The sequence below is a fragment of the Malurus melanocephalus genome, unplaced genomic scaffold, assembly GCF_030028575.1.
Source record: "Malurus melanocephalus ecotype Western Australia unplaced genomic scaffold, MMel_1.1 scaffold_171, whole genome shotgun sequence".
Classification (NCBI taxonomy): domain Eukaryota; kingdom Metazoa; phylum Chordata; class Aves; order Passeriformes; family Maluridae; genus Malurus; species Malurus melanocephalus.
Genome location: NW_026623403.1, coordinates 1,350,272 through 1,375,854, shown reverse-complemented (window position 1 = coordinate 1,375,854; position 25,583 = coordinate 1,350,272). Strand labels below are relative to the sequence as shown.

General features: G+C 42.1%; 2 protein-coding genes across 4 annotated transcripts; one reads left to right on the top strand and one right to left on the bottom strand.

The window, feature by feature from the left end:
* The first annotated feature begins 2,062 nt into the window (after positions 1-2,062).
* On the top strand, positions 2,063-10,983 carry CTHRC1 (collagen triple helix repeat containing 1). Its single transcript, XM_057372454.1, has 4 exons — positions 2,063-2,282; positions 5,443-5,664; positions 6,968-7,184; positions 8,345-10,983. The coding sequence occupies exons 1-4, from the start codon at positions 2,121-2,123 to the stop codon at positions 8,485-8,487; spliced, it is 744 nt and encodes a 247-aa protein (XP_057228437.1). The 5' UTR covers positions 2,063-2,120; the 3' UTR covers positions 8,488-10,983.
* Positions 10,984-11,353: 370 nt separating this feature from the next.
* SLC25A32 (solute carrier family 25 member 32) lies at positions 11,354-25,576 on the bottom strand. Of its 3 annotated transcripts, none has more exons than XM_057372452.1 (8): positions 25,368-25,576; positions 22,488-22,638; positions 21,434-21,519; positions 20,059-20,219; positions 14,134-14,247; positions 13,432-13,577; positions 11,796-11,933; positions 11,354-11,684 (listed from the first exon to the last, which is right to left on the bottom strand). In XM_057372452.1, the coding sequence occupies exons 1-7, from the start codon at positions 25,555-25,557 to the stop codon at positions 11,798-11,800; spliced, it is 984 nt and encodes a 327-aa protein (XP_057228435.1). In that variant the 5' UTR covers positions 25,558-25,576; the 3' UTR covers positions 11,354-11,684; positions 11,796-11,797. The 3 variants fall into 3 exon arrangements, with proteins under 3 accessions (XP_057228435.1, XP_057228436.1, XP_057228434.1); XM_057372453.1 differs by having other exon boundaries at positions 11,354-11,679; XM_057372451.1 differs by having other exon boundaries at positions 11,354-11,933.
* Positions 25,577-25,583: the final 7 nt, after the last annotated feature.

The following is a 25,583-nucleotide window of genomic DNA, read 5'->3' as shown; positions in this document are numbered from 1 at the left end:
GCAAAAGACACAGTCTATRTAATATGGCAGGATGGATAAAATGAAGGAATCCCTAGCTGATGTAATATGGATTGTGGTCTGAGGACACTCAGGCAAGTTTACCACCACAGCTCTGTTTAGCTGCAAAATAGTTTAGGCAAAGCAGATGAGTAGTTCTGATTCAATTTGAGTATCTCACCAGCATTCAGCAGTGGTTGGTRCCCTCAGAAGCATTTAAATGTATCAGAAGCCACAGAGCATAAGCCTAACAGATGGCAAGGCTTGCCTGGACTGAAGCAGGCTAAGGAGGATGTTGACATTTCTGTTCTCCAGATGGAAATGCACACTGCAAGTCAAATGAGTGTGAGGAGCTGCACTCACCACGGCTCAAAGCAGATGTCCCACCATTGTTTGCTTAGACCTTCTCTTACAGCACTCCTCAGTTGGCTTCCTCTCGCAAAGCCATCTGGAATTTCTAAGCTTCTAACCCACACTCAAATTAATGGTGAGCAAACCCAGCTGGGGAAATAATTGTGGATGTCTGTGCGAATTTTTTTCTCTAGTGGTTGTCTTGGGAAGGTGTGCAGCGCTGCTGCACTCTGTGCTTCAGCTGTTGCAGCTTGCCTGAGGAAATTARTTCTGTAAAGCAGGAGTTTGGCACCCTGTGAAGGGACACACCTTAGCAACAGCCTGTGTTGATGCTGGGCATCCCCAGCCCTTGGTGAGGATGCTTGTGTGAACATGCAGGTGACACAGAAATCCAGCATTTCCACTTTCACAGTACTGCCACCAGCCTGGGCCAGAGGCAGCAGAGTTTRCTGACAGCACTGCAAAATTGCTCAATGGAACCTCTGCCTGTGTGTGTTTGTGGATGCTGACTGAGGCCGTCACCAAAGCAATTGTTACCATTAAGGATTTACATAATTCCATAAATTTTCCCAACTTGTTTCGGGAATCATTATGACTTACCAGCTGTTTTTTGAAGTTGGCAGGGCGTAGCACTGCCCTTCTTCACAAGGTAGGAGCTCTCACCTCAGCAATGTGGCTGGCGCCAGTCCCAGTTCTCAGGACAGCGTGTGATGGGGTTGATGACAGCAGCATGACTGACTTGTGCTGTAAATCTCACTTCACTGCTATTGTTCCCYGAGTACAGACATGGAAAGAGGAGAAAGGCAGAAGTGGCTTTAAGTGCAGAGCCACATGAAGGGGTTCAGTCTACACAAAAATGCGGTTCTGTGCAGCCTATATGAATGACTCAACTTCTTCTAGCATTCTTTCCTGCAGGAGCAATGTGTGGTTTTGTTAAATACTTCAGAAAAAAAAAAATGTGTAGAAGCTTATCTCCCCCTTCTGGAAACTCTACCTCTACAAATCCCACGATGTTTGCTGTATAGAGAAGCTACCTCTCAAACAGTTGTTGTTTCTATTTTGAATTCTTGAGGACATATCACATCCTTTATTTTATAGTGCTGTCATTTCATCAGAAAGATGAAAAGTAAAGTATGAGTTTAAACGAAAGCAAAATAAGATGGTTTACAGTGGGTAGCCGAGAACTTTCCTGCCGTTAATGACTTGACAATGTTCAGTCTGGCAATGCCAGATGTTTAAAAAAAGTCCAAAATCTCCTGTTGTTCAGAGGGATTCTGTGCCCTTACCTTGCTTTTGTTAAAATGAAATCAGTCATTGATGCTCAGCTGATATCACAGTTTGCCCTCAYGGTGCATCAGGATCCCGCTGCGGCRTTAACGSGGCTCCTTGCCGAGACAGCTCCTTCATCGGAAAGGAGTTCCCGACTGCCGAGCGAACACCTGAAGACGTGGAAGGGAGCTTGAACTTGCCCGGGGCTCCGGGAAAGCCGGGAGGGGCCCCGCAGCGGTGCCACCGCCCGGGGGCTCCGCAGGGCCCGGGGAGAGCTCGGCGGGGCCGGCCCGAGGGGCGGGAGCCCCCGGCCCCGTGCCAATGGCTGCGGGGGGATGGCCCTGCCGGGCCGTCTCGCTCGGTTACAGGATGGAAATTCCCGGCCTCCCCGGGGAGGGAGCTGGGGCTGCGCGCTCTGAAAGGCTCATTTATCCCCGCGCTGCCGCCCAGAGCGGCGGACCCGGGCTCCTCCTGCAGCCTGCAGCCTGCCCCGGCCCCGCACCATGCCCCGCACCGTGCCCCGCACCGTGCCCGGTGCCCCGGCCGCCGCCGCCCCGCTGCTGCTGCTGCTGGCGCTGCTGCTGGCGGCGGCCCCGCCGCACGGCGGCTCCGACAGCCCCAAGGGCAAGCAGAAGGCGCTCCGGCAGCGGGAGGTGGTGGACGTGGTGAGAGCGGAGGGGCCGGGAGCGGGGCCGGGGACCGGGACAGGGACGGGCAGGGGGTTGGGGGGCGCCGTGCGGGCGGGAACGGCTGGAAGAGTGGCGCGGACGCTTTTTTGTTGCAAAGATGTGAAGAAAGCGATAAATCAGAGGCTTTCGAAAAACCTCTCGGCCGCTCCAGAAAGGGCAGCGCCGRTCCCGCGCCGCTGGGCATCTCTCTCGGTTCAGTTAATTATGCCCTTGTTGTGCTGAATCAGGAAAATGCCGAGAAGGGGCTGGACGGCTTTGACACAAACCGCAGGGTTTCGGATGCCGGTGCGTGTTTTTGTGTTTTCCCCATCGGGCAGGTCGGGGGGTGCTGCTGGAGCCCCCACTCCCCGCCGTGCCCGATGGCAGCGGGAGCCGAGGCAGCGCCGTGGGCTGGAGCCTGAGCTCAGCCGACTGCAGGGACAACGCCGAAATCTTAGAGCCCTTCCCACATAAGTAGTAAATACTGTTTATTTCATTCCAACATAAGCAGTAACTGCTGTTTAGCTCCTAAAAGGCTAGTGCATAAATAGTAATGAGAGAAGTACCCAAGATAAAAAAAAAAAAAAAGTCTGCTCTTCAGCAGATACTCTGAAAACTGTCTGCATGTTTACTGCAGCCACCTTTCCTTGGACTCACACGGATGCATTATTCCCTTTGGCAGCAGACACTGCACACCACTGTTTGCAATTGCATTGCTGCTAGAATGCGTTGGGACTATCCCATCTCAGGGATAGATGACAGGAGGGAAATTTTCCAGTCCTTGGAATGTAGAAAGCAGATGTGAAAGTATTTCTGTGAGCTGCTGGGCTGCTGTTCACCTCCTATAGAAAATCAGTGGTATGGCCATTTCTTCCACGATCTCCAGAGAGATCCCCTAAAGTGACACGCTGGAAGCACCACTGAYAGCAAAGCTCCTTCCCTTTCACWCTAGTTCATTGCCTTTTCACTTTTRCTGTGAAAACTGAATYGCAATGAGAATAAGCAGTTTGTACACATGAATGAGCCTACATTTTCTGTTTGAGCAATGTTTTGGGGTCCCTCAGTTCTTTGGAGTTGCTTGGTGCTTTTTGGGTGCAACAGAGTGAGCAGCAAAGAGCAGGTAAATCAGTGGCACAGCCCAGCTGCACAGGCTGCTGCAGCAAAAGCTCTGCCAGGAGAGAGTGAAGGCAGGATCCTTGCCTTCAGTGAGGAGGGATCCTGCCTTCAGTGGACCTTTAAAATGTGTTTTATGCATTTCCAGCTTAAGAAAGCATGAAAGACTTGATTTGGCAGGACAGACAATTTTAGTTGGAGTGGAGCCCAAAGCCGTGGTAATTCTTGTGCTCCCATTTATTTTTTGGGAGCCATTGTGCCATGGCTGAGGTGCTGTCCCTGTTTGTGACAGATCCTCTGTGAAGTCAGGCCAGCTCCTCATGGTGTCTCTGGAGATGGGGGGCAATAGGCCAGAGCTTTGGCCTGCCCCCAGCTCTTGCCTATTTCCACATACAGGATTTCTGTGGTGAGTAACCACATGCAAAAGCCAGAACCAGTCACTCTTACAAAGAGAGTCCAGTGGGAAAGCAACAGCAAAACCAGATACCTGGTGCTGTGTGAAATAGAAATGTCCTTGCACTGTTCTCCTGGGTTGGTCTGTGCTTTGTCAACCAGCCCTCTCTTCAGCTAACTTTTCTAAAATGTGATTTTCTTCATTAAAATATTCCACTATTTCCACTGCCTTTAKCCAGCAGTGTTTTCTTTGGTGAAGGTAGTAAGGGAAAACGAGCAACCATCAGTCGAACCCTCCTCTTACTGCTTGCTAGACCTCTCCATATAGTCACTGATCTTAGTTTTGGAGTGGCTCCAACTAAGCCTGTGATGGCTGTGCTGGTTTTTGCACTGGAGTCTGTGAATCAAAGGCACAGCCCCAGTGAAGAAAATTCACCAGTCCGACAAAGGAGAGAGGGCAGGRGCTGTAGTTCACAGCTTCTGCAGTGCAGATGGACATGGCTGGCTGAAAGGCTGTAAGGCTGAAAGTCACACTACCATGAGGGGGAATAGTTTCAGCACTGTTAGTTTTTTTTTAAACAGGTGGGGATTAGGTGGTTTAAAATAGATGAAGATGAGTAAGTRTGAGAAAATGGAAGAGCAGAATATAGTTATCTATGAGGATTTGGGATGAAGTTTGGAGGAAGCAGTCAGTCATCAGATGGGAAAGAGCATATGAAATAGAAGCCATGGCCACCCCCTGCAGATTCCTGCTCAGCATTTCTGTGCCTGCTGATACCCGTGCCCCTCTTGCATCCCAGCACTCAGGGTGCTGGGGGAAGGAGCTCTGGGCTTCACAAACCTACTCTCCAAGGTGGGCGATCCCAGCTCTCATAAAGTATGAAGGCAATGTTAACATTGGAATGTTAATATTGTGTGTTAACATGGAATTTGAGAGGGCAACATTTGACCTTTCCTAATATTGTGATGCTAGAAAGGATGTTAGTGTGCCATCCTCCCATGTGTACCTTCTCACTGCTACAAACAGGGTTCCTGAGTTCAGCATTATTTCAGGGTGCAGCTTCCCACATCCATTTGTGTGCGTTGTGGAGTCTGACTTGTGGGACGTGATTATCACAATATCGTTCTGTCCTAGAGGAGCAGCGACAGAAGAAAAGTGGTGGGGTTAATGTTTGCCCTCTGTGAAGCGGAAAATTTTCTTTACTTTCAGGAAAAAAAGAAAAAAAGGAAAAATAATAATGAAAACTTAGTTGCAGAGACAGTTATACAAGTAATGGTGGGCTGGTGGGCTAGGAGAGAGTAACTATTTGCATGTGACTTCTTTTTTTATTTCTGTATTGAAATGTTTTGGCTCTTCTGAGGTTTTCCAAAAGGTTTTAATTCTTGGACTAGGTACATTTTTAATTCTAGGATTTGTGTATCTTTTCATAAAAAATGGCATCTTATTTTACAACATATTCTGCTTATCTTTGAAAACTTATCCTTCCTTTTTTTTTTTCCTTCTGTGGAACCACTTTCTCAGTGAAGCAGAAATAGCCCAGTGACTTGTGGCACAGCAGGGGTTTTGTGTTTTGTTGTTATTCATTTGTGTTTGACTTGCCTGCCCTCAGAGTCGAGGGACTGAAGCAGCAAGATGTGCTCTGTGTTTCAGTACAATGGCATGTGCTTACAAGGCCCCAGTGGCGTTCCTGGACGYGATGGAAACCCAGGAGCCAACGGGATCCCTGGGACGCCTGGGATCCCGGGYCGGGATGGGCTGAAAGGGGAGAAGGGCGAGTGCATGCGTGAGAGCATCGAGGAGTCCTGGACGCCCAACTTCAAGCAGTGCTCGTGGAGTGCGCTGAATTACGGCATCGACCTCGGCAAGATCGCGGTGAGTGGCTCTGCCCGGACACATGGCACCAACCACAGCGGGCTCCGGGTCTGCCTCYGTGAGCTGGGCAGCACCAAACACACAGAATTCCTGCTGGGGCCTTTTTCAGCATGAACTTCCCAAAGGTTTAGCTACTTTGGATTCCTCTCAGCTGTGCTTCAGCTATGTACCCATTTTGTTTCTGGAATAGGGTTTCAGAAGAATTATGTGGCTGGTGTAGGGTTTAGGAGTACATTTAGARGACCAGATCTGGAACTGTAAGGCTGAAAGCCACACTACCAAAAAGGTACCTCCAGTTTGCCCCAAACAGGGCAATACTTTTACCATTTCAATCCTAAAGAGGAATGTACACCTTTAATCTGTTAATTGTACCCGTCTTTACAACTCTTGCTTCAAAGTGGCTGTTCACTGAAACTGATTTGCAGGAGGCTGCTGCAAAAGATCAGCATTGCTCAGGAGTAGAATTGCCAATGTCACCCAGACTGACACAAACAATCTGTGCTTCACTGCAGCCCTGGGTATAAAACTTTCAAACACATTGGTGCAAGCCTGGAAAGAACCCCTGCTCAAGCCCAGCTGTGAAGCAGAGCCCAGAGTGGTTAAAGTCATTTAATTGCTATGCTGTGGCAAGAGAGAGAACCAACTTTTTCAGCAGACTTTCCTCACTGCCTTATACTTGCAGAACTGTCCCTAGCTTTTTTTTTTTTTTTTTCCCTTTACTTTTCCCCGTGATATCCAGCAGTTCGAAGAGTAACAAACACTTAAAAACCTGAAAATATTTATTTTCCACTAGTGGAGCTTTTATCAGGGTTTCTTTGACATATGTCTTGTGCTAGTTGTTAAGTTCAGGATTTCTGGTAGCAGAGACCAAAACTGTACTGTCTTACCATGCAAGGACTTGGGGGTTGGRCTGGATGATCTTCAGAGGTCCCTTTGAATTCTTATGATTGTGTGCTTCCGTGCCTTGAGTGYAGCTTTCAGAGAGCTTATACCCCTTTATRTAACTCCCAGAAGATAACTAGGCTACCCACTTAAAAACAGGTGTTATCTTAATAAAGTTAAGAACTTCCATAAACCATTTCTCCTTCACCATCTAGGAAATGCTGTTCTTATTTGCATCTTTGCATAAGGCATTTGCCAGGCTCTAATTTTTATTTTTTTTTTCCCAGAGAGGACTAAAAAGAATAGCCAAAACATTTAGAAACAGATATATTCCTAGATAGATGTCCTAAGTATAAATGTACAGAAAACAACTAGGTTCAAGCSCAGAGGTTTGCAGCAGAGCATTTTTGTCTCCTGTCAGGAATGTACCTTTACAAAGATGCGCTCCAACAGCGCTCTCCGCGTGCTCTTCAGCGGTTCCCTCCGGCTCAAGTGCAAGAGCGCCTGCTGCCAGCGCTGGTACTTCACCTTCAACGGGGCAGAGTGTGCCGGGCCTCTGCCCATCGAAGCCATCATATACCTGGACCAGGGAAGCCCAGAGCTGAATTCCACTATCAATATACACCGAACTTCTTCAGGTGTGTATGCTGAGGGCACGGGAGCGGAGGTGGAGGCAGTAGCAGTTACTACAGGCACAGAGTGCCMTCTGCCTCACCAAGTCAGGGGACAGAAAAAGGCACAAGAGTGACCAACCAACACTTGCTGCTCTTACTCTGCTGCCTCAGAGCTGATARTAACAGTATTACAATTGTTTACTGTTACTTCTTGCTGTGGTATTTTTCATGGTACTTATATCCTGAGATTTAGACACAGAACACATTTCTATCCAGACAGTTCTACTGATCTCTGCCACAAYAGGAATACAGAGACATTCTGTTCTGTATTAGCCTATGGAGAAACAGCCTTACTGCCAAGTGTCATCCTGGCTTAAAGTACTGATACTTGCACTTTATCTGTGCATAAAATGAGACTTATTCCTCCTGCAATTTCTACTCKGATTTCAGGTGGGGCACAAAAGTACTTCCAAAGTGGAATATCTAGGAATATTCATTTGCTAAGAAGTGGCAAATTAGYGAAGTCATTCAACATAAAAGGATGTGACACTAGGAAAAGAGAATGTAAAGTCTGTGCTGTTTCTCCATTTTCCTCCTTGTACTGCATGACTACAGGAGATCTAATGTCTAGAGCTATCATAGGGTTTTTTCAGCATAAGGGTAGAGCCTTCATTATCCTACCTCCAACTAGTGGTGCTAATGAGGCATCAGGAACTTTATACAGAAGCAGTGAATTAGGAGTGGAAAAACTTACAGGGTGGCAATCACKTTTACAGGGCTTAGCTGTGGAAGCCAGGTATGGCTGCACCCCCATGCCCCTGCCRTCACTGCTAGAAAGGTGGCTGGAAGGGTGTGAAGCCATATTCCAGCTCTCTGTTTGCAAATATGGGTATTTAAACAGCAGGTTAAATTATCCTGTGGATTGTGATCAGCTTTAGGTATTGCAATGCGTGTCAAGCACAGCATAGACAGAGGCACTGCATGATTGTAACTGATGTTGCCACATCTCTAYGTAATAGTTTTTAYCTCTGAAATTGTTCTAAAATTCTAAAAACTGTTCACATTTAATGAAATAGCACAAGCTTGCAATGAACTGCTGTTCTTAAGTGGTTGTGTCCACCTTCAGCAGTGAAATACAAAGGGATTGTGTCTGCTGAGGTAACCTGATGTTTGTCTTTACCCAGTGGAAGGTCTGTGCGAAGGGATCAATGCTGGCTTGGTGGATATTGCCATCTGGGTTGGGACTTGCTCAGATTATCCACGGGGAGATGCTTCTACTGGATGGAATTCAGTCTCCCGAATCATCATTGAAGAACTGCCAAAATAACTTCCCTCCCTTTTTATAATGCTTATTTTAATTTTTTTTAAAATTTTGTATCGTTTTCTTCAGAATTTATTTCAATAGAGTTGGGTGCTAGTACTGGACTAAAGGGCACCAAAGCCTTGCATCAGTAGCCTTTGTCTTGTTTTGCACATGGCAGAGGCTTTTTATAATAATAATTTTAGAATAAAAATATCAAACTCAAGTGCATTAACTTTTAAAATTTCTTGTTTGATGTAATACCACCACTGTTTTAAGAATTAACCATAACTTTTTGTATCAAATAAATAAGATCTTTTACAAAAAAAAAAAAGACAAACAAAAAATACCCCAAACCAGGCTATTTTATTGATTATTAATCTGCTTAAGGTATTTTACATYGTGTTATAATACATAATTTTTTTAGAAGGCTTTCTCTATAAAATTCTAAGAAAATAAAATCAGGTGCTGGCTTTAGCCTTCAGAAAACATACATAAAATTGACTCCTGTAAACCTGACTGCAGAATAAGATGGTCTGCTGTTACAGTCTTGTCTTTCAACAAACTCCTGGTGACTTAACTGTGACCTAGACACTGTGGTAAGTGTTAAATACCTCAYTGTGAATAATTAAACAAAAACAGACTGCCTAAGCCCTCCTTCTCTCTCTTGCTTCTTGATAAGACTGGATTTCACTGTAATATCTATGACTGATTTCCACTACTGAGTTGCAGACAATAATTTCATTGCTCCTATAAAATAATTACCCTGGATTTAGCCTTTCACACATGTAGAATCATTTTGGTASCAGTTAAAAGCTGGATACATTAAGTAGTTTAGAAGATACAGAAATAAGGCAGGTTGAAATACCTAGGCTTTCAAAAAGTGTTCTGGTACAGCAAAAACAACAACATCACAGCAAGTGACAACACTGATCATGCCAGCAGACCATTAGCTTGAGGGTTTTAAATACTTTCTTCCAAATTCTGCAAATGACATACTCAAGTAATTTTAATAGTTGTACACATTCTGAAGAGAAACAATAGTCATATTTGTATTACAAAATCAATTTTACAATAATGAAATAAAAAACCCATGAAAAGCATGTACAACATGCAAAAATCTCCACTCTTCCAGAAGTTAAAAGGAAAAAAACTCATTAAATCTGAATGAAATAAACAAATTTATTTCAACTATTTAGGATTAAATCTCATCTTCTTTTTTGAACAGGCTGTAAGATTTCCCCCAGGCATCTCCCAGACTGGTAGCTCTCGCYTGTAGCTGCTGCAGATAGCAGAGGAGCACACGTGCAGTGAGGGRAGCATTTGGGCTTGCCCAACTGTGAGACTGTGAGATTTGCTGCAAGCCAGCGAGTTACACAGCTGGTATTTTGTCTCTGAAGAACTGTAATGTTTTCACTGGCTTGGAYGATGGTTTTAAGGTATCTGAGCACAAACGAGTTACTATGAGCTGAGCTCTGGTGTGAATGTACAGAAAGTCAGTTAACATACAGTAAGTGATTGTGCACATGCCTGCAGCCTGACTTTGCATTTATCCTCAAGCACAACTGAGCTGTTCTGGGCCCAGAGCACACTAATCCAGGGTAGTACGTGCACAACTTTATCCTTTTCTTTATGATTTTTTTCATACGTCTGTGCAATATATTCTGGACCCTGGGTGGCAGAGTTGACTTCATTCTGTGTACCACAAAACACACAAACCCAAGTAAGCACCCTCCAAAGGCAGAAGTTAGCTGCTGTTATGAATATACATAATTTGCATGGTAAACTTCCAGTAAACTTATCTTCAGCTAAATACACACGGAACATTCCGTATTAAAAACCAAAGCCAGCCATACTAGGCCTAATGAGATTATTATTTCAAATTAGACTATCAACTGTATTGGTARATGAGATGAATTGTGGAAGACAAAGTGGAAATTATTAATAATTAATCACAAAATGTGTCATGTGGCAATAACATCTACAAAAACAAGCAAGTGGCTTGCTGAATTAAGATTCAGAATACTTAGTAGTTTCTGTCCAGATTTTAATTAAAAATTTAAACCAATTCCCCGATCTGTTAAATTTTTATTAAAAATAGTTCTTCTTGCTTTAGGTTAGTCTGGTAAACAGGAAACTTCTTTAAGTGATTATTCAGGATTACTCCGCTCCTTACATAACTGATTATTTCCCTGTATGTGCTGAATAGCCTTTGCTAATTTATTTCCTTGAAAAATGATACTTTCTAGATACTTCTTAATATCTTCTTACTAACAACARAGGGCAGATGTTAGGGTCAATAATGCATTTTCCTAAAGAACTAAAAAAACCCTCAACCTGTTCTGTTTTTTTTTTTTTTGAAGAAAGTCCTGTGCACAGGGTTTTTTTTTAGACAAGGAATTTTTTTCTGCAGAGAATATTATTGAAAATAATCATGGTCATATTTGTTATTACACTGGTTTGAACACTGCATCACTGTAGGTTCACTATAATAAAATCCTCATTTTTAAATGTGAGCCCAYTTTAAATTATGCATTTACTTAGTAATATTTGGTCAGATGTATTATCAGTGGAGACAGACTCTGTCACAGAGAGATGGAGAGAGAATGGAAGAGAGAGAAAATTAATTAAGYGGCCAGCACTGCACACACCTTGGTCTGGTGCTAACACCAAGTCAAAAACCACAATGCAAGTCTGTCCTGGTATGAGACAAGAACAGAGTTTCACCAGACTTTCAACTATTCAAACCCAAGAATGGACAGCTGTTTTAAAAAAACAATTTCAGCTTCCAAATTGGACCCCACTGAGGCAGCATTTTTGTGCTGGATAAGCAACCGAGTCTGGAGCATTCCATATCCTAAAATCTGACGAGTAACACAGAGATGGATTCAGATGACATTCCTTGTTTTAATGAGACTCAGAAATTTAAGAAAGTTTTGACAGGCCCCGGGGCTGTTTTCATGAGAAGTTTTCCATTAGTGCAGAAGCAGAATCTAACCAACTGTTATCTTGAGACTTGTTGAGACTGCTTAGTTGGTTATTCCAGGCAGGCCAGGATGAATGGAATTGCTGTGCAGCTGCCTTCACCCAGTCCCAGCACTATCATTTCACAGTTGCAGACATCTGTTTCAAGCAGACACAGCTGATTCAGAGAGGAAGGCAGCAATGCAGGAACATTCAACAGGAGAGATGTTGGCAGGGTTTCRCTGTCTCTACATTCTTTCCTCAAAAGACCAGATCAATTCACAGTGTCAAAGAAGACTGCTGAACAAAGCTTTTCCCAGATCATAAATATAAAAAATAAAGGATTYCTTCCTAGGAACACAAGTTCATACCTTTAATTATTTTCTTTTCTAAAGCCAAGTAAAAAGCCAGACACATTTTCATAAACTACAAAGGTAATACAGCAGGCAGGAGTCACTCTGATCACATTGGGTATAATTCCTTTGTAAAATCCATGAACGCCTTCTTTCCTTTAAAGACAAAAAAATATTTGGTTTTAATTAACGTCTTTTAATAGAAAAAAATCAGATATAAAACAAAGCCTAGCATTCTTTTGCTCACACTCCCATTGAGAGGTGCTTCAGGTTAGAAATAACCATTTCAGACAGCGTTTAAAGTGCATCAGATTAACCCATCACTTTTTCTTCTGARCATACAATAGTATTATGTAGATCAGTTATTTAGCCTATGCTTTGAGTGTTTTTTGTGGGTTTTTGTGGGTATTGTCTAAGTAGAGGACAATTTACTACCTTTCTCCATGCTACAAGAACTGGCCGAACAACTAAGAAAAGTCAGCACTGRTTTTTTGAGAATTTAAGCACTCCCTCCAGAATATTGATTCTACTGGCCAATAAATGAGAATCTAACTTGTCCCAATTTCAATCAGTGTGCCTACTAGGGCTGTTAGAAAGTTCCAGAGATTTAATCTCACAGGCCTCTTTGCAGGCTTCACAGGCCTAGGACACCTGGAATGATGAGTAAATGAAGATCCTGGAAAGTGCTTAGGTGYGGTTTACACTACCCCACTAAACTTTGGATTTGTTTCACCATGAGCGCAGCAGTGGCCCCAGAATGGCTGCATTACACTTTATCAGAACTAATAAGCCTTCCTGCAGACTGCAGCATTGCAGGGCACAGCCCTGAGACATCAGAGCTATTTCTGCTCTGAGTTGCCTCCAGTTGAAATGGTTCTATGTCAGAACAGGACAGACCACACCACCTCGGAGCCAGGGGTGCTCTGGAACAACACAGCCTCGGTCACTCACTCAGCTGGCCCCTCTTGGTAGCCCAGGCTCCATTCACATCTCCCCAGCAATGTGCTGAACACCAGAAGCACTGCCCAAAGCAAGGGGGTACTGGCTGCACGAGCAGAGGGGGCCACCCTGAGCAACTACACAGGTCAGGTCTGTGTGAAACTCTCACCTGCACTCGGAGCTCAGRGAAGAAGGTTTGTGCGAAGATATGAATAGGTGTGAGGTCACAGGTCTCTAAAGGTCCTACAGGAAGCTGGGACTAAACTACAAATGCAGTCAGGCCCCAGTATAATCAGCTCTAGCTAGCTCACTTCACCTTGCCAGGAATTTGGATTAGCCACAACCCCAAACAGCACAGTGCTCCTGTCCGATGTGATAAGCTAAAGCAGTTCAACTGAGACTTTTATTTAGAGTCCCACACCAACCATGACAATGCTATTTTTTAGCCTGTAAGTGAAATTTGCTGGAGAAGAGAGAAGGGAGACAGAATAAACAACAGAAATCTGCAGTGGGGCATTGACCCTCTCTTATCTCCTCCTTTGTCCTCAGCTCACTGCTGTTGGTGGCATCTTGTGCAATATGACTTTGTGCAACGAACATTTTGTTTGCTCTGAACTGCACTGGTTCTGCAAGTCAGAACAGAAGCCAGTAAAGCCAGCTCTGACTCTGTAAAACTCAGTTTCCAAGATGTAAGCTTTTAATTTTTCACACCTACCTCCACGTCCTGCGGATCACATCAAACACACCAGAATATGTGTTATGCTGATCTTGAAGACGAGCTCGCACAACTTGATAGGGRTATGTTGCTGACACAGCAAATATTTTGGATACAGCTGCCATCATTATGTATTCCACAGTGTTCTAAAAGCAAAAAAAATTGTCAGGCTTGCCTTAAGTGTGGTTTAAATYAACAAATTTCCCAAAATCTTATTTGATTTTTAAGTGTTCAGCTGAACAATACACTGGATTTTCCCCCCTTATAATACAACATATTAAAAGAAATGTCAGTGTTTACTAAATGCAGTGCTACAGGTAATTGATTGTGAAACACGTATTGTGCCTTCTCATTCCCATCAAGAGAAACATTTCTTCTAAAGGTAACTACCTTTGCCTGACTTGCACCTCAACAGATTTACAGGGTTTAATACCACTACCTGTGGTTCCACAAAGTAAGAAAAAAACCTCATTCCTCCATCTAGATTCTCAAAACACTTGCCAAGATAGGAAGCTGGTTTTCAAAAACAACACAAACCAATTGCTTGTTACTAAAAAGTGAGACAGTATTATTTCCTTCTATATATTCTGCATTTAATTCATGTATCAATACTTTGTACATTTGGCTGCTGTATAACCTGACAAGTGGAATCAACTTCTATTTATTCAGGCCACCACACATTTTTATTCTCAAGCATCATACCAATTTTGTATCTGACACTCTGTTTCTATACTTGTTGTATCTCTCTTTCAAATCCTCGTAGGCCATGAACTGAAGTGCTCCGTGTGAAGTTCCGAACAGACCAGGCACAAATCCCTAAAAAAAGGGATAAAACAAAGTTGAAGGGTAATGCACAAACCCCAAATAACTTGACAGAGAGCACAGCTCACATAGATACGTTTGTCCTCCCATGGTGCACAGACTGTCCCTGTCACTGTTGCCAGTCTCAGAGCCAGGTCTGGGTCGGGATTCTGAAGGGCAGGCATCACACAAACATTTAATAAATGCCACTTTTCTGACATACAGCCTGAAGTCACTGAGATAAAACAAGTGGCCCAGSGACTCCACCTCACAGAGCACAAGCTGGTAACAGAGATTAGGACTGCRAGAACACAAACCAAGCAGTGGTGAATGTGCTGCTCAGGGCCTGCCCCGTGCCAGAGACTGGCACTGAGGGCTTTGGTTCCACCTGAGAGTGGAAAAGCAATGACAGATGCTGGCAACTCAGTGAGAAGGGCCATCAGGAGCAGAGGTACAAAATACTACTGTGATCAAGCCCAGGAAACGGTTATATGTTTGCATGTGTGTGTCTCTACACGAAGTGTATCTATAAGATATACATATTTCTGTATTAAAAAAATGTTTGCATTTACATAGAAACACAGAATTGTTTAGGCTGGAAAAGACCTTTCAGATTATCAAGTCCAACCATAAACCTAACTCTGACATGTCCACCGTCGTACCATGTCCCCGTGGAAGAAGAGAGTGAGCTGCTTCAGTACTGTCTTTGTTACACACACGAAAATATGTATCAAACTTTTGTTTGAAAAGAGTTGAAATGAAGGGGGAAAACAGGTACTTTCTGAAGTGTCTCCACAAGAAAGAGAAGGCATTAATTCCCCCAAGAGCAGGATCAGCTCCGTTAAAATGAGCTGCCAGCTGCATGGATTCAGAAAAGCACTAACCCTTTTTTTGTCACTTATGCTGAAAAAATACAGATAAATGGGGGATTAATCATCTTGGTCAGAAAGGGGCTCAAAAGCTTGCTGCAAACTGTTGGGGGACAATTATAATGGAGTAAGTGATGAAAATGTGGTTAAAAGCACTCAAAGAAACAAAGTTAAGGAAAAGYCAAAATGTTGAATAAAGRCYTAYCAGTATACTATTAAAAGCCTGGAGAAGAAAAGGSATCCCAGTAGGAAKCCACTGAAATAGTGTTAACAAGACAAAATAATAAAACTCCTAAATTGAAGAAAAATCCCCAACAACTAAAACTACAGAGACCATAAAAATTGCACAGTTAATACACAAAATAGCACTTCAGGAATCAGCTTTTTGAATGCTTCATAAAGATTTCTTAAGTATTGCAGTCATTTAGGAAGTTATTTTTCAGAATTTCTTTGAAAAATGAGGATAAATTTCTTCTCACAGTAGGAAATAATGGTCATGAACTYACCATCAGTGACCACAAACTGATGAAATGTGTTAAAGGCTAGTGAAAGTCCCAGAGAAAACACTTCCCCAAATGAGAACAAGTGAAATTAAACCACATATCTGTATTTTGTCAGCTGTAAGCATGAAGTTTGAAGCCAAAGGGCCCCAACAGAGGGAAAAAGACAACTCTGGTTTTCAGAAATCTTGGATCAGAGAAGAAAATAAAAGTATTAGAAAAACTGAAGGAGCAGAGAAAAACAAAACTATGGAAAATGTCAAAGGAAAAATTATCTGGGTCAGCAGAAAAAGGAACAATATGAAACTTAAGGACAGTGATAGAAGGGAAAATCTTCACAAACATTTGTCTGTGATTAGACAGTAAAACCTCTAGAAGACAGTGGAAGTAATTGTTCTCCACTTGGAAAAAATGAGAATGATGTATTTATATTATAAAAGAATGAGGCAATACTTTCCCCACCAACARAAGAAGAATGTTCAACAACCTTTAAGAGGGCTAAACTCTTAAACTTAAGCCAGAAGATTTGGATAACTTGCACCCCAGAGTCCTAAAGCATCTACTGATGATAAATAAATACCAGCATGCTTTAAGCCTTGAGATGATGAGAAAAGCTTCCAAAGGCTGTGGGACTTTTAATGTTGGGCCAATATTAAAAAATGCAAGAAGGGAGTGAGGCAACTGTCAGCCAATATGCTTCAGTAAAGTAAGAGCTGACCCAGGCTTCTAGAAAGATCATAGATCWTAGAAAACAATGTATTCTTATGGAAAAATATTGCAAAGGAAAACTGATTTATTCACAGAACTGAAATATCTTGGCTGAGGAGGTTTTTGAAACATATTCTATTCTYAGAATAATTATTATTATTAAAACTATTCTTATTCTTAGAATAATTTATTACAAAATTCTTTCCACAAAATGCGGTAGAATTTAGTATTTATTTTGATCCATCCTATGACTGTAAAGATAAATTTTAAAATAATTTAMGTTCATGAATTTCTTAGTTTTTACTTTAATATTCCAAATATATTTTTAGAAGATTTTTGCCATGATGGTTTGACAAGATGAATGTTTTCTCAAAGAAATCCTGTTTGAATTATTTTTAAACAGATTAGAACAATAGACATAATTAAATATATAATTAGAAATTTAAATGGTAAAACATATAATTCTGAACAGCGGACAGTGGGAATACAGAAGTATTTTAAAGTTGGCTTGAAAGAGTTTCAAGTGCTGAAAATCCAGGACAAGAGGAAAATATCCTGTTGGTTAGTGTTTCAAAGGTTACCCATCACAAGAGAAAGAAACACAGGAAAATCGATACGTTAGAAAGCCTGTGCTTCTCAGYAAAGAAGGGAACCAGGTTTATGTGGTGATGCGGTACTCACATCACTGCCTGAAGTGTTTGACAGCACTCAAGCCAGAGCACCCTCTGCTTAGTGTGTCAAAAGAATGCAGTAAATAACCCTTGCAATCTCTTACTCCCTTCATTTGGGCTCCCAGTGTGTCAAAGACCCGTGGTATCTATTCTGCTCTGACAATTCGTGCAGAAAAGACACTGAAGTTGCCATTATCATCTTGATTCCTTCGTGGTGAAAAATGTTATAATCTTTTATGTGAAAGCTGCTTACGCTTATGACTCTGTGTAGAACCAGCAACTTAAGCTAAAATCAAGATGGTCAAATCTCAGTTGATTTTGTGACAAGTACAAAGATACACAAAGCTTGTAAACTACATATTTACAAGAAGAAAAATAACATAAGCAAAAGCACTGATATRTAAAGAGAGCTAAGTGCCTTAGCCATTAAGGGACCAGAAAAAGTACTTTACCCTCAGAGCACAGAATCTTGTCTACCAAAGATRAAATGACAACACAGAAGTGTCCAAATATATTTCACTTGGTAACGAGCACACRTTACTGGTATTACTTTTGTTGATGTCAGTATACTACTTAACTATTCTCAGTCTTGATGAACCTGGATCCGTAAAGTAAAGATTTTACTTTAATCTCCTTAAATTTTCTACATTTCCTGTATATTTTACAGTTGTTTATTAATCATTATTCTATTTCCAACAGCTGCTTTTATATCATCACTAAAATGGAACAAAAAATGCACGTACAGAAATATGGAGGCCACAAAGGATGTTAGTTTCATTCCTGGTGGATGTCTTAGTAGTCAGTCACTCCAGATTATACATCTAACAGTTCCCCAACAGYTCAGAGMTAYTTTMTGTTTTCCTAAAAGCACCAATCCTACAATCTTACGATTATTTTATCATGTTTGGTCTCTCCTACCTTATGCTTAAATAGAACATCACAGCATTCTAATATGCAGATGGTTGCATGACATTCAACTTCATGGCAAATACTTTTTAGAGCTCAGGCCTCCAACAGATCCATGCATGTGTTCAAAGTACATAACCCCAAGCTGTTTTTTAATTCATCCTGGAATTAAAGGGCAGCAGAGCAGCTCTGTCCCCAGTCATCTGGGGGATGGAGGCCAAAAGACAAAGCCTAATTGATGGAGGGTGTGCGAGATCACTGACTGGATAACAACCAGAATAATTAGTGAAGAAGACTCCTGCCTTTCCAAAACCAGGCCAAGTTCAAGAGAACAATTTCCTGAAAAGCCCAGACTCACATGAACTATATATGATCATCAATATCCAGCAGAGCTAATAAGGAAAGTTTGGATCCCTGCTAGAAAGATTGATGTATCCAGTCCTGTGCCTAAAAGAACTGAAAGGATTTGCTCAGAACAGTAAATGCCAGCATCTGGGCAATAAAGAGCAATACTGAATTTCTTGGTCAGAAGTACCATTCTTTAGAAGACAAATCTCAAACAGAATGAAACTCCTTCCAGATTTTATTTCCAGCTTGTGGTGGTACTATCTGAGATGCCCTTATCTGCTCTTAGGAATGGTATCTGAAATGAAGATTATGAGGAAAAAGAAGACATTTGTGTGCACTACAACTCCTGTGACTCAGGGCAATTAACAAAGCTTTAGCTGCTCAATTTCAAATAGAGCGAGAAAAAAATAAAAACTACCCCAAACATTGAAAATGGAGGAAGGATAAAGTATGTACAAGTTAAAGAACCACCTGAAAAAGTGCCTTTTCCCCAGTATAGAAAAGGTTGAGAGAGTCCTGACGTCAAATGGAAGTTGCTCAGTGTTCCTACTTATGTAGGTCACTCAGGACCTATCTAGGTCACCTTCTTTGCAGATTTAAGCAAGTAATTTGCTCTTTCAAAGGAAGTAGCTGGTTTAGTCCCTCACTTGCAGATTAACACTACAAAGAAGTGTCTAGTGCCAAAGGCGACACATGCTACACACACGAATAATCTGAAAAGAAGGGTAGAAGGACATCTTAAAACCTAACAGATTCAAGAAATTAGAACTTATCTATGTAGACCAGAGCAGACATCCAGGCAGGCAAATTGGAAATCCTGACAATTTCAATGTATGAATAAGTTTTAGAACTTGGCATTCATTGCCATGAAGCACACTAGTCTGACAGCACAGGAAAGATTGCCTTTTTCACTGAAAACAAAGGAAGCTAATGTTCAGTAAYCAGGACAATTTCTAAGAGATAGTGGTCTTGTTCCCTATCCCTGCTGGTTTTGAAGGCCAGGCTAGATGGAGCTCTGAGCAGCCTGGTCTAATGAAAGGTGTCCCTGGTTATGGCAGGGAGGGTGGAACCAGATGATATTTAAGATCTCTTCCAACCCAATTCCATGATTCTATGATTCTACAACACTACTTGCAGGAAAGAGCCAGACTGAACTAAATTAGATTTCTTCACAACTTCCAGGCACTGATGAATGCATCTTGATGTCATGACCTGAAGAGAGGCGGAGGCAAAAAGTCCAAATCAAGTTGCCATCTGTTCCCTAAATGAAAGGGAACAAAAACGCACACAAATGCAGACCATATTTAGAAGTCTGCAAATTTAATGTATCTAGAGCTGACAGATTACAGACATCAATAACCAGAGGGCAAATAAGCAGTTGTGAAACTACCCATTGTGAAWGAAAAAATTAGCAAGTACTTTAGTCATGTTATCTTCCAGAAGATGTTAGAAATACAGAGATAAGGGATAAAATGGAAGAAAGTACTACCAGCAAGATAGATTACACTATTATTGCCCTGCTTATCCAAATATCTAATTATAGGAAGCCTCAAAAAAATTACAAAGCAGTTTATAGTTTACTCTCCTATCACCCAACAGAAGATGACTTAGTCATAAAGTTTATATTCTTCAGGACCTCCTGTATTTCAACAGTGTTACACCTTTTCTTCTCATTTAGCCTTTTTGCTGCAATTCTTTCGTGGGAAAGATTCACTGAATAAAAGTAAGCAAGCTATTACAAATTTTTTTAGACCAATATTTAGAAGTCTCACCATGCTACTGAGTCATGCCAGGCAATCTGGAATTTTTGTTAAATGTGATTACCTTATACAAGCCACGTATGCCCTCTGTCCTGTATATCTTTACAAGAGCATCAACCATTCCTCTGTATTGCCGCTTGGATGGATCCACACCAGCGTTATATTGTAGCACAAGCCGAGTCTTCATTACCCATATTGGGTTGGTAATGCAGAGAGTCATGGCTCCTGAGAACAGACACAAGTCACACTCATTGCTATGCCAACTCCAAAGCTAGTCCCAGTTTGTTCAGTTCAACATAACACGGGCTTCTACATGACAAAACTACTTAACCTACCAGAGTACTCACACTGCTTAAAACAGGTGAAGTTTATTCCCTCCATTGCTCCCTCATCTCCCTTGAAAGCTCACAATCAAGTCCAATTTACTCYTGCTGTGGGGGTGCTTTTGCAGAGCACATGTATTTTTGCATATTCCTAGTACAGCCYCTTTTTTGCTTCACCTTTCCAAATKTAKTAATATAATCTGTAGTWGATAGGAAATGTAATTTCTTAAYGTACCACTGATTATCCRAGTTATTCTTCAKTATACAATAATTTAAAATTTAATGGACACCTCAGCGGTGAGAAACTTGCTTAATAAGATTGACAGGTTAATAGCAACAACCTGTTACAGCTTTATAGGTTATTGAAAATACCATTGTAAAAGAACCCATTACTATTTTTCATGTCAAACAATATGCCTTTTATTTCAGCATTAAATGAATGCTTCAAAATCCTAATAAAAAAACTTCTGAATTGCCTGTAGAACATGTAATGATAGGACAATGGCAGATAGCTTCAAACTGAAAGAACAGGTCTAGATGAGATAYTGAGCAGAAATTCTTTACTGTGAGGGTAGTGAGGCACGGGAACAGGTTGCTCAGAGAAGTTGTTGATGTCCCATCTTTGGAAGTATTCCAGGCCAGGCTGGATAGGGCTTTGAGTAATCTGGTCTAGTGTAAGGTGTCCCTGCCCATGAACTAGATGAACTAGATGATTTTTGAAGTCCCTGCCACCCCAAACCATTCCATGGTCCAACAGGCTTCCTTTCCAGGTACAAGTGTTAAACATTTAACAAGCTAACAACCTGATAGCAGCAGATCTCCACAGTTATATTTTGGGACCCAATATAGTAGTAAATATGGAAAATRCTTATACAGAATGGAAACGAGGACAAAAGACATTTTGACAACTGCTAATTCTGCACAAACCTGAAAGATCACAGTGACCCACCTATTTGTGTTAGACACCTTTATTTTATTTACAGACAATAAATGATTGCATTTGAGTGGAACACATACACTTGCACCTRTGAGAAAAAAACTGCACTGACACAGAAAGGCAGGCAGGAGCATATGGAAAGGCAGGAAGCAAAAGGTAATCTTTGCATTTAAACTCACCAGCCTGTGCAGCTGACACTAGGTGTTCGCTTGCACTGAGACTTTCCATCTTCCCTTCCTTCTTGTAAGCTTTGATGGCATTGTAACTGGAAAATTAAAAACGTAATTTACTAATGGTGGAAACAGACYTACATCACAAAAACCCCAAGCCCAGCATGACTAACTACCTGACTTAAGATTATGGGGGTACACAGCCTTTGAAAAAAAATGTATCTAAACTATCATGGTTTAATTGATATCTCAGCATTTAGCTCTTCAAAGTGAACTCTGGTAATACATATTTAAAWTMTATTAATGAACTGTCAGTATCAATGGGACTGCATCTTGAAAATTATCAGGTACCAGAAATACACTGAGCTTTCTTCTCATGATCCAGTTTGCAATCTTTGTGATTAAGAAATTGTCAACAGAAGATGAACTGTCAATAGGAATCTACAGCAAAGCTWAAGGACTGAAGTACAAYAATAACAGARTGTAGACAACTGAAAAKTGARCTTTGCATAGGTACACCAGSARGCCAGTCCCTAAAATGTTTCAGTTAATAGGGATAAGAAGTAAATCAGGTCACAGAGTTAATAAAGTAGAATATTAAAAAATGGGCTTTATAAGCAAAGCCCATCAACTGACAAAAAGAATGAAAAAAACTGTCATTAAAATGATTAAAACAAATCAAATATTTAGTTTTAGTAGAAAACTTGATGCTCTTTAATTCTTAAGAAATCAATTTAGGTTCTTGCTTTTTGTGAGATTTTAAGCACAGTGTACTGGCACTTTTAGATCACTCTTTAAGAATAGTATCACCACCTCTCAAGTTCCTCAGTATTTTCACAGCACCAAGGGAATGCACTGTACCTGACAAAGGATCAGGTCTCTGACTCAAATTGCTTAAATTCTAAATCAGCAAACCATAATAAAGGGTAACAGATCTGGACTCACTAAGAAAATCACAAGTTTGTAAGTCACTTAGCACATTTTTATACCCCTCAAAGAATATGCAATGTATATCTGAACACCACATTGTGCAGGGCCTGACACATTTCACAGTTCTACTTACAAGAAAAAGTAAAGTCCCCAGGAAGCCCCTGCTCCCACCATGTTTGGAGTTACCCCTTGATATAAGCCTCGCAGTCCTTCGTTCTTCCAGACAGTGCTCATACAGTGGAGAATCCCATTGTACTTTGGCCTCAGCTCCAATCCATCGTTCACTGTGAAAGAAAGGAATTAGACTGGAAAACATTTCGGGAAGCGTAAAGTTCAGCTGTGTCCAAGCCAACACAGAAGTCCACAGACTCCAAAGCAAGCTCCAAACGGACACAAAACCTAATTGATCACCTGTATTACAAAAGTATTATTTCACAAGTATGCAAGAGCTGGGGTCTGCAGCTTTATAAGTGTAGAGTTCAAGAATTTAGAAAAAAAAAAGGGGGAAAAGAAACAAAAAAAGAAAGAGGACTCCTTAGCTCAGTAAGATGAAGGTTAAAYGAATGCACTGCCATGCATTTTTGGTGAGCAGCAGATTTTCTGTCTCTTTTTTTAKCACTCCAGCAATTTTGCATATTTTAAGTGATATGGGTAGGATCCTTGACTATATGTTTCTCTAAGTTGTTTAGATCAGTCCTAAATAACAACACCTAAATTAAAATTTTCTCTTTAAAATGTTCTATAAAGCAATGGKTCATGTCTTATTGATTCCCAAGTCCGTTTTTACCAAAATACTCAAAGGTTATTTCTCCCACCTAATAACCTAAGAGCTGGTAGTCCCAATATTCAGAAAACATCACTTCAAAAATATGGAAAACACACAARTTTTTGTTTGACAGATCACGCAGAACACTGATGTCCACAAAACTTATTGCTCCTACCACAAGAGCAAGGGAGTAATTTGATTACTGMTGACACATGTGACATGGTGTGTGGTGACATGACAAGAGGTAACGGACACAAGCTGAAATACAGGGAGTTCTGACCAGAATWTTTCCTTCAGCAGAGTGGCCAAATACTTGAACAAGCTGCCTGAAGAGTATCTTTGAAGCTACTCAAAACTCCAGCACACAAGACTGAGCAAACTGATCYAAGCAGAGCTTATCTGAGTAGGGGGTGAACTCCTTAGCTCTCTTCTGACCTAAACTATTCTATGATGCCAACGTAGCAGCAGCTTTCATTCTTTATACAGACCTAAGGCTAGACTGCAACCGTACTGAAAGTTGATCTCACACTTTTACAGTCAGTAAAGTTTTTGTGTCCCCAACAACATTAATCCTAGTAATCAGACATTTTCTGTTCAGTGACGCATTTATCATCCATTCCACTTGAACTTTGTGTATGGTACTGTACATTGTGACAGACTTCAGCACAAAAGACAAAATGGTTTTTCTGAGTACAGTGTGACAAGGCCTCAACACCTTGACAACCACTCAAAACTACARCACCTCTTTTCTGCCTCCTGAATGAGTGCTGCTAGACCTTTCCCAGACATTTCTGAATTTTTTTTTACCACACACCCATGAGATCAGGTTTATAAACATATTAAACAACATGGGTAATCAGAGACATGAATGCAAGTCTTTCTGTCAATGATGCTGCCAAGAATCTTCACAACAATTATTTCTGGTGTCAGCTCCTATTCCCTGGTTGAAGACAAAACAYAGGAATTGTTATTTTCTACCCAAACAAGCATGTGAAAGTACATGACCTCCAAAAGCCACCTAATCCAAACCTGTACTCAARCCAGATCTAATTAGATCTGGTTACTTAGGGACATGACCAGTTGACTCCTGAATGTTTCCGTGACTGAAGAGATTACAGCCTCTCTGGGCAACCTTTTCCAGTATTTGACCACTCTCACAGTAAAATAACTGGAATTTTCCACATTCATGCTCTGCTTGTGCCTTTTACTTTGCGCCCTACTGCCTCCAAGAAGAATCTGGCTTCACCTTCTCCAATAACACTGTCATAGACTGCCATTTTAGCTCCCTTTGGCCTTTCCTTTTTGAGGCCAAACTGATCCTGTTCTGTCAGCCTGTTCTCCTGTGCCACGTGCTCCAGCCCCTTCACCAGTTCAGCAGCCTCCACTGGAATCACACCAGTATGGCACTGTCTTCCTTCCTTGAACTGGAGAGCTCCAACCCACACACAGTACTTCTGACGTGCTGTGGGGAAAACAGAAAAGAGCACTTCTGCTAGCTGTGCTTTTCATAAGGCAGCCCAGGATGTGCTGAACTAAGACAATGCAAAGTTTTAAATTTTGCAAAACCTCTCTGTGACAATTTGCTTCTGAGGTCATAAAACGCTCATGTATCTATTTAAGAAAACAATCCAAAGATAMAATAAAATGTTTCAACCTCTCTAAAACAGAGTATGATAAATGGAGGGCGTGTTTCTCAATTTASCAGAAAAGTCAAGAAAAGCTGCTGTGTTTCCCAGTGGAAAAATGAACTAATTTAGAGTTTTCTGCAAAATAATACCTCTATTGTACATCTATTGTTAACAATCAAGGTTATTCCAAAACTACCGCTAAGCTGTGAGTGTTGAAAATCTTTGGCACAAAGGTGAACTTTGAACGTGGGCTTGGGACAATCTGCATATGAAAATCTGTCCTCTGGCACCGGTGGTTATGAAAGGCGGGGAAGAGACTGGCCAGCTCTCTAACGTGCTGGAACAGCTCGGGGCACACAGAACATTTTACAATCCCTAGAATGACAAGAAGAAGCTTTGAGATAGCAGGGAAGAGAATTGGAGACCGTYCCTTTCGGCTTACGGCCAGTTTATCACAAGCCGTGGGGCTGCTCCGCCGGCACCCGCGGTGCYACAGCCGCGCACGGGGCCGGGCAGAACCGCGCGGGCTTTGGGCAGGTCCCGGGCCGGGCACGGCGAGCTCGGGCACGCCGGTGCCTCTGCAGCACAGGACSGAGGGGGGCGGCCGGTCCGGCCTCACCTGCGAAGCGGATCTTGACGAGGTCCAGCGGGTGCAGCGCCAGGGTGGACAGGACGCCGCCGCTCATGCCCGCGGCCAGGTTCTCCAGCCGCACGTGCCGCAGCACGGAGCGCACCGGCGACACCGGCGACACCGGCGACTCCCGCGCCAGCGGCTCGCGCGCCGCGCACGCGGGGCCCGGGGCTCCCATCGCCGGCCGCGCGCGAGCAGGGGCGG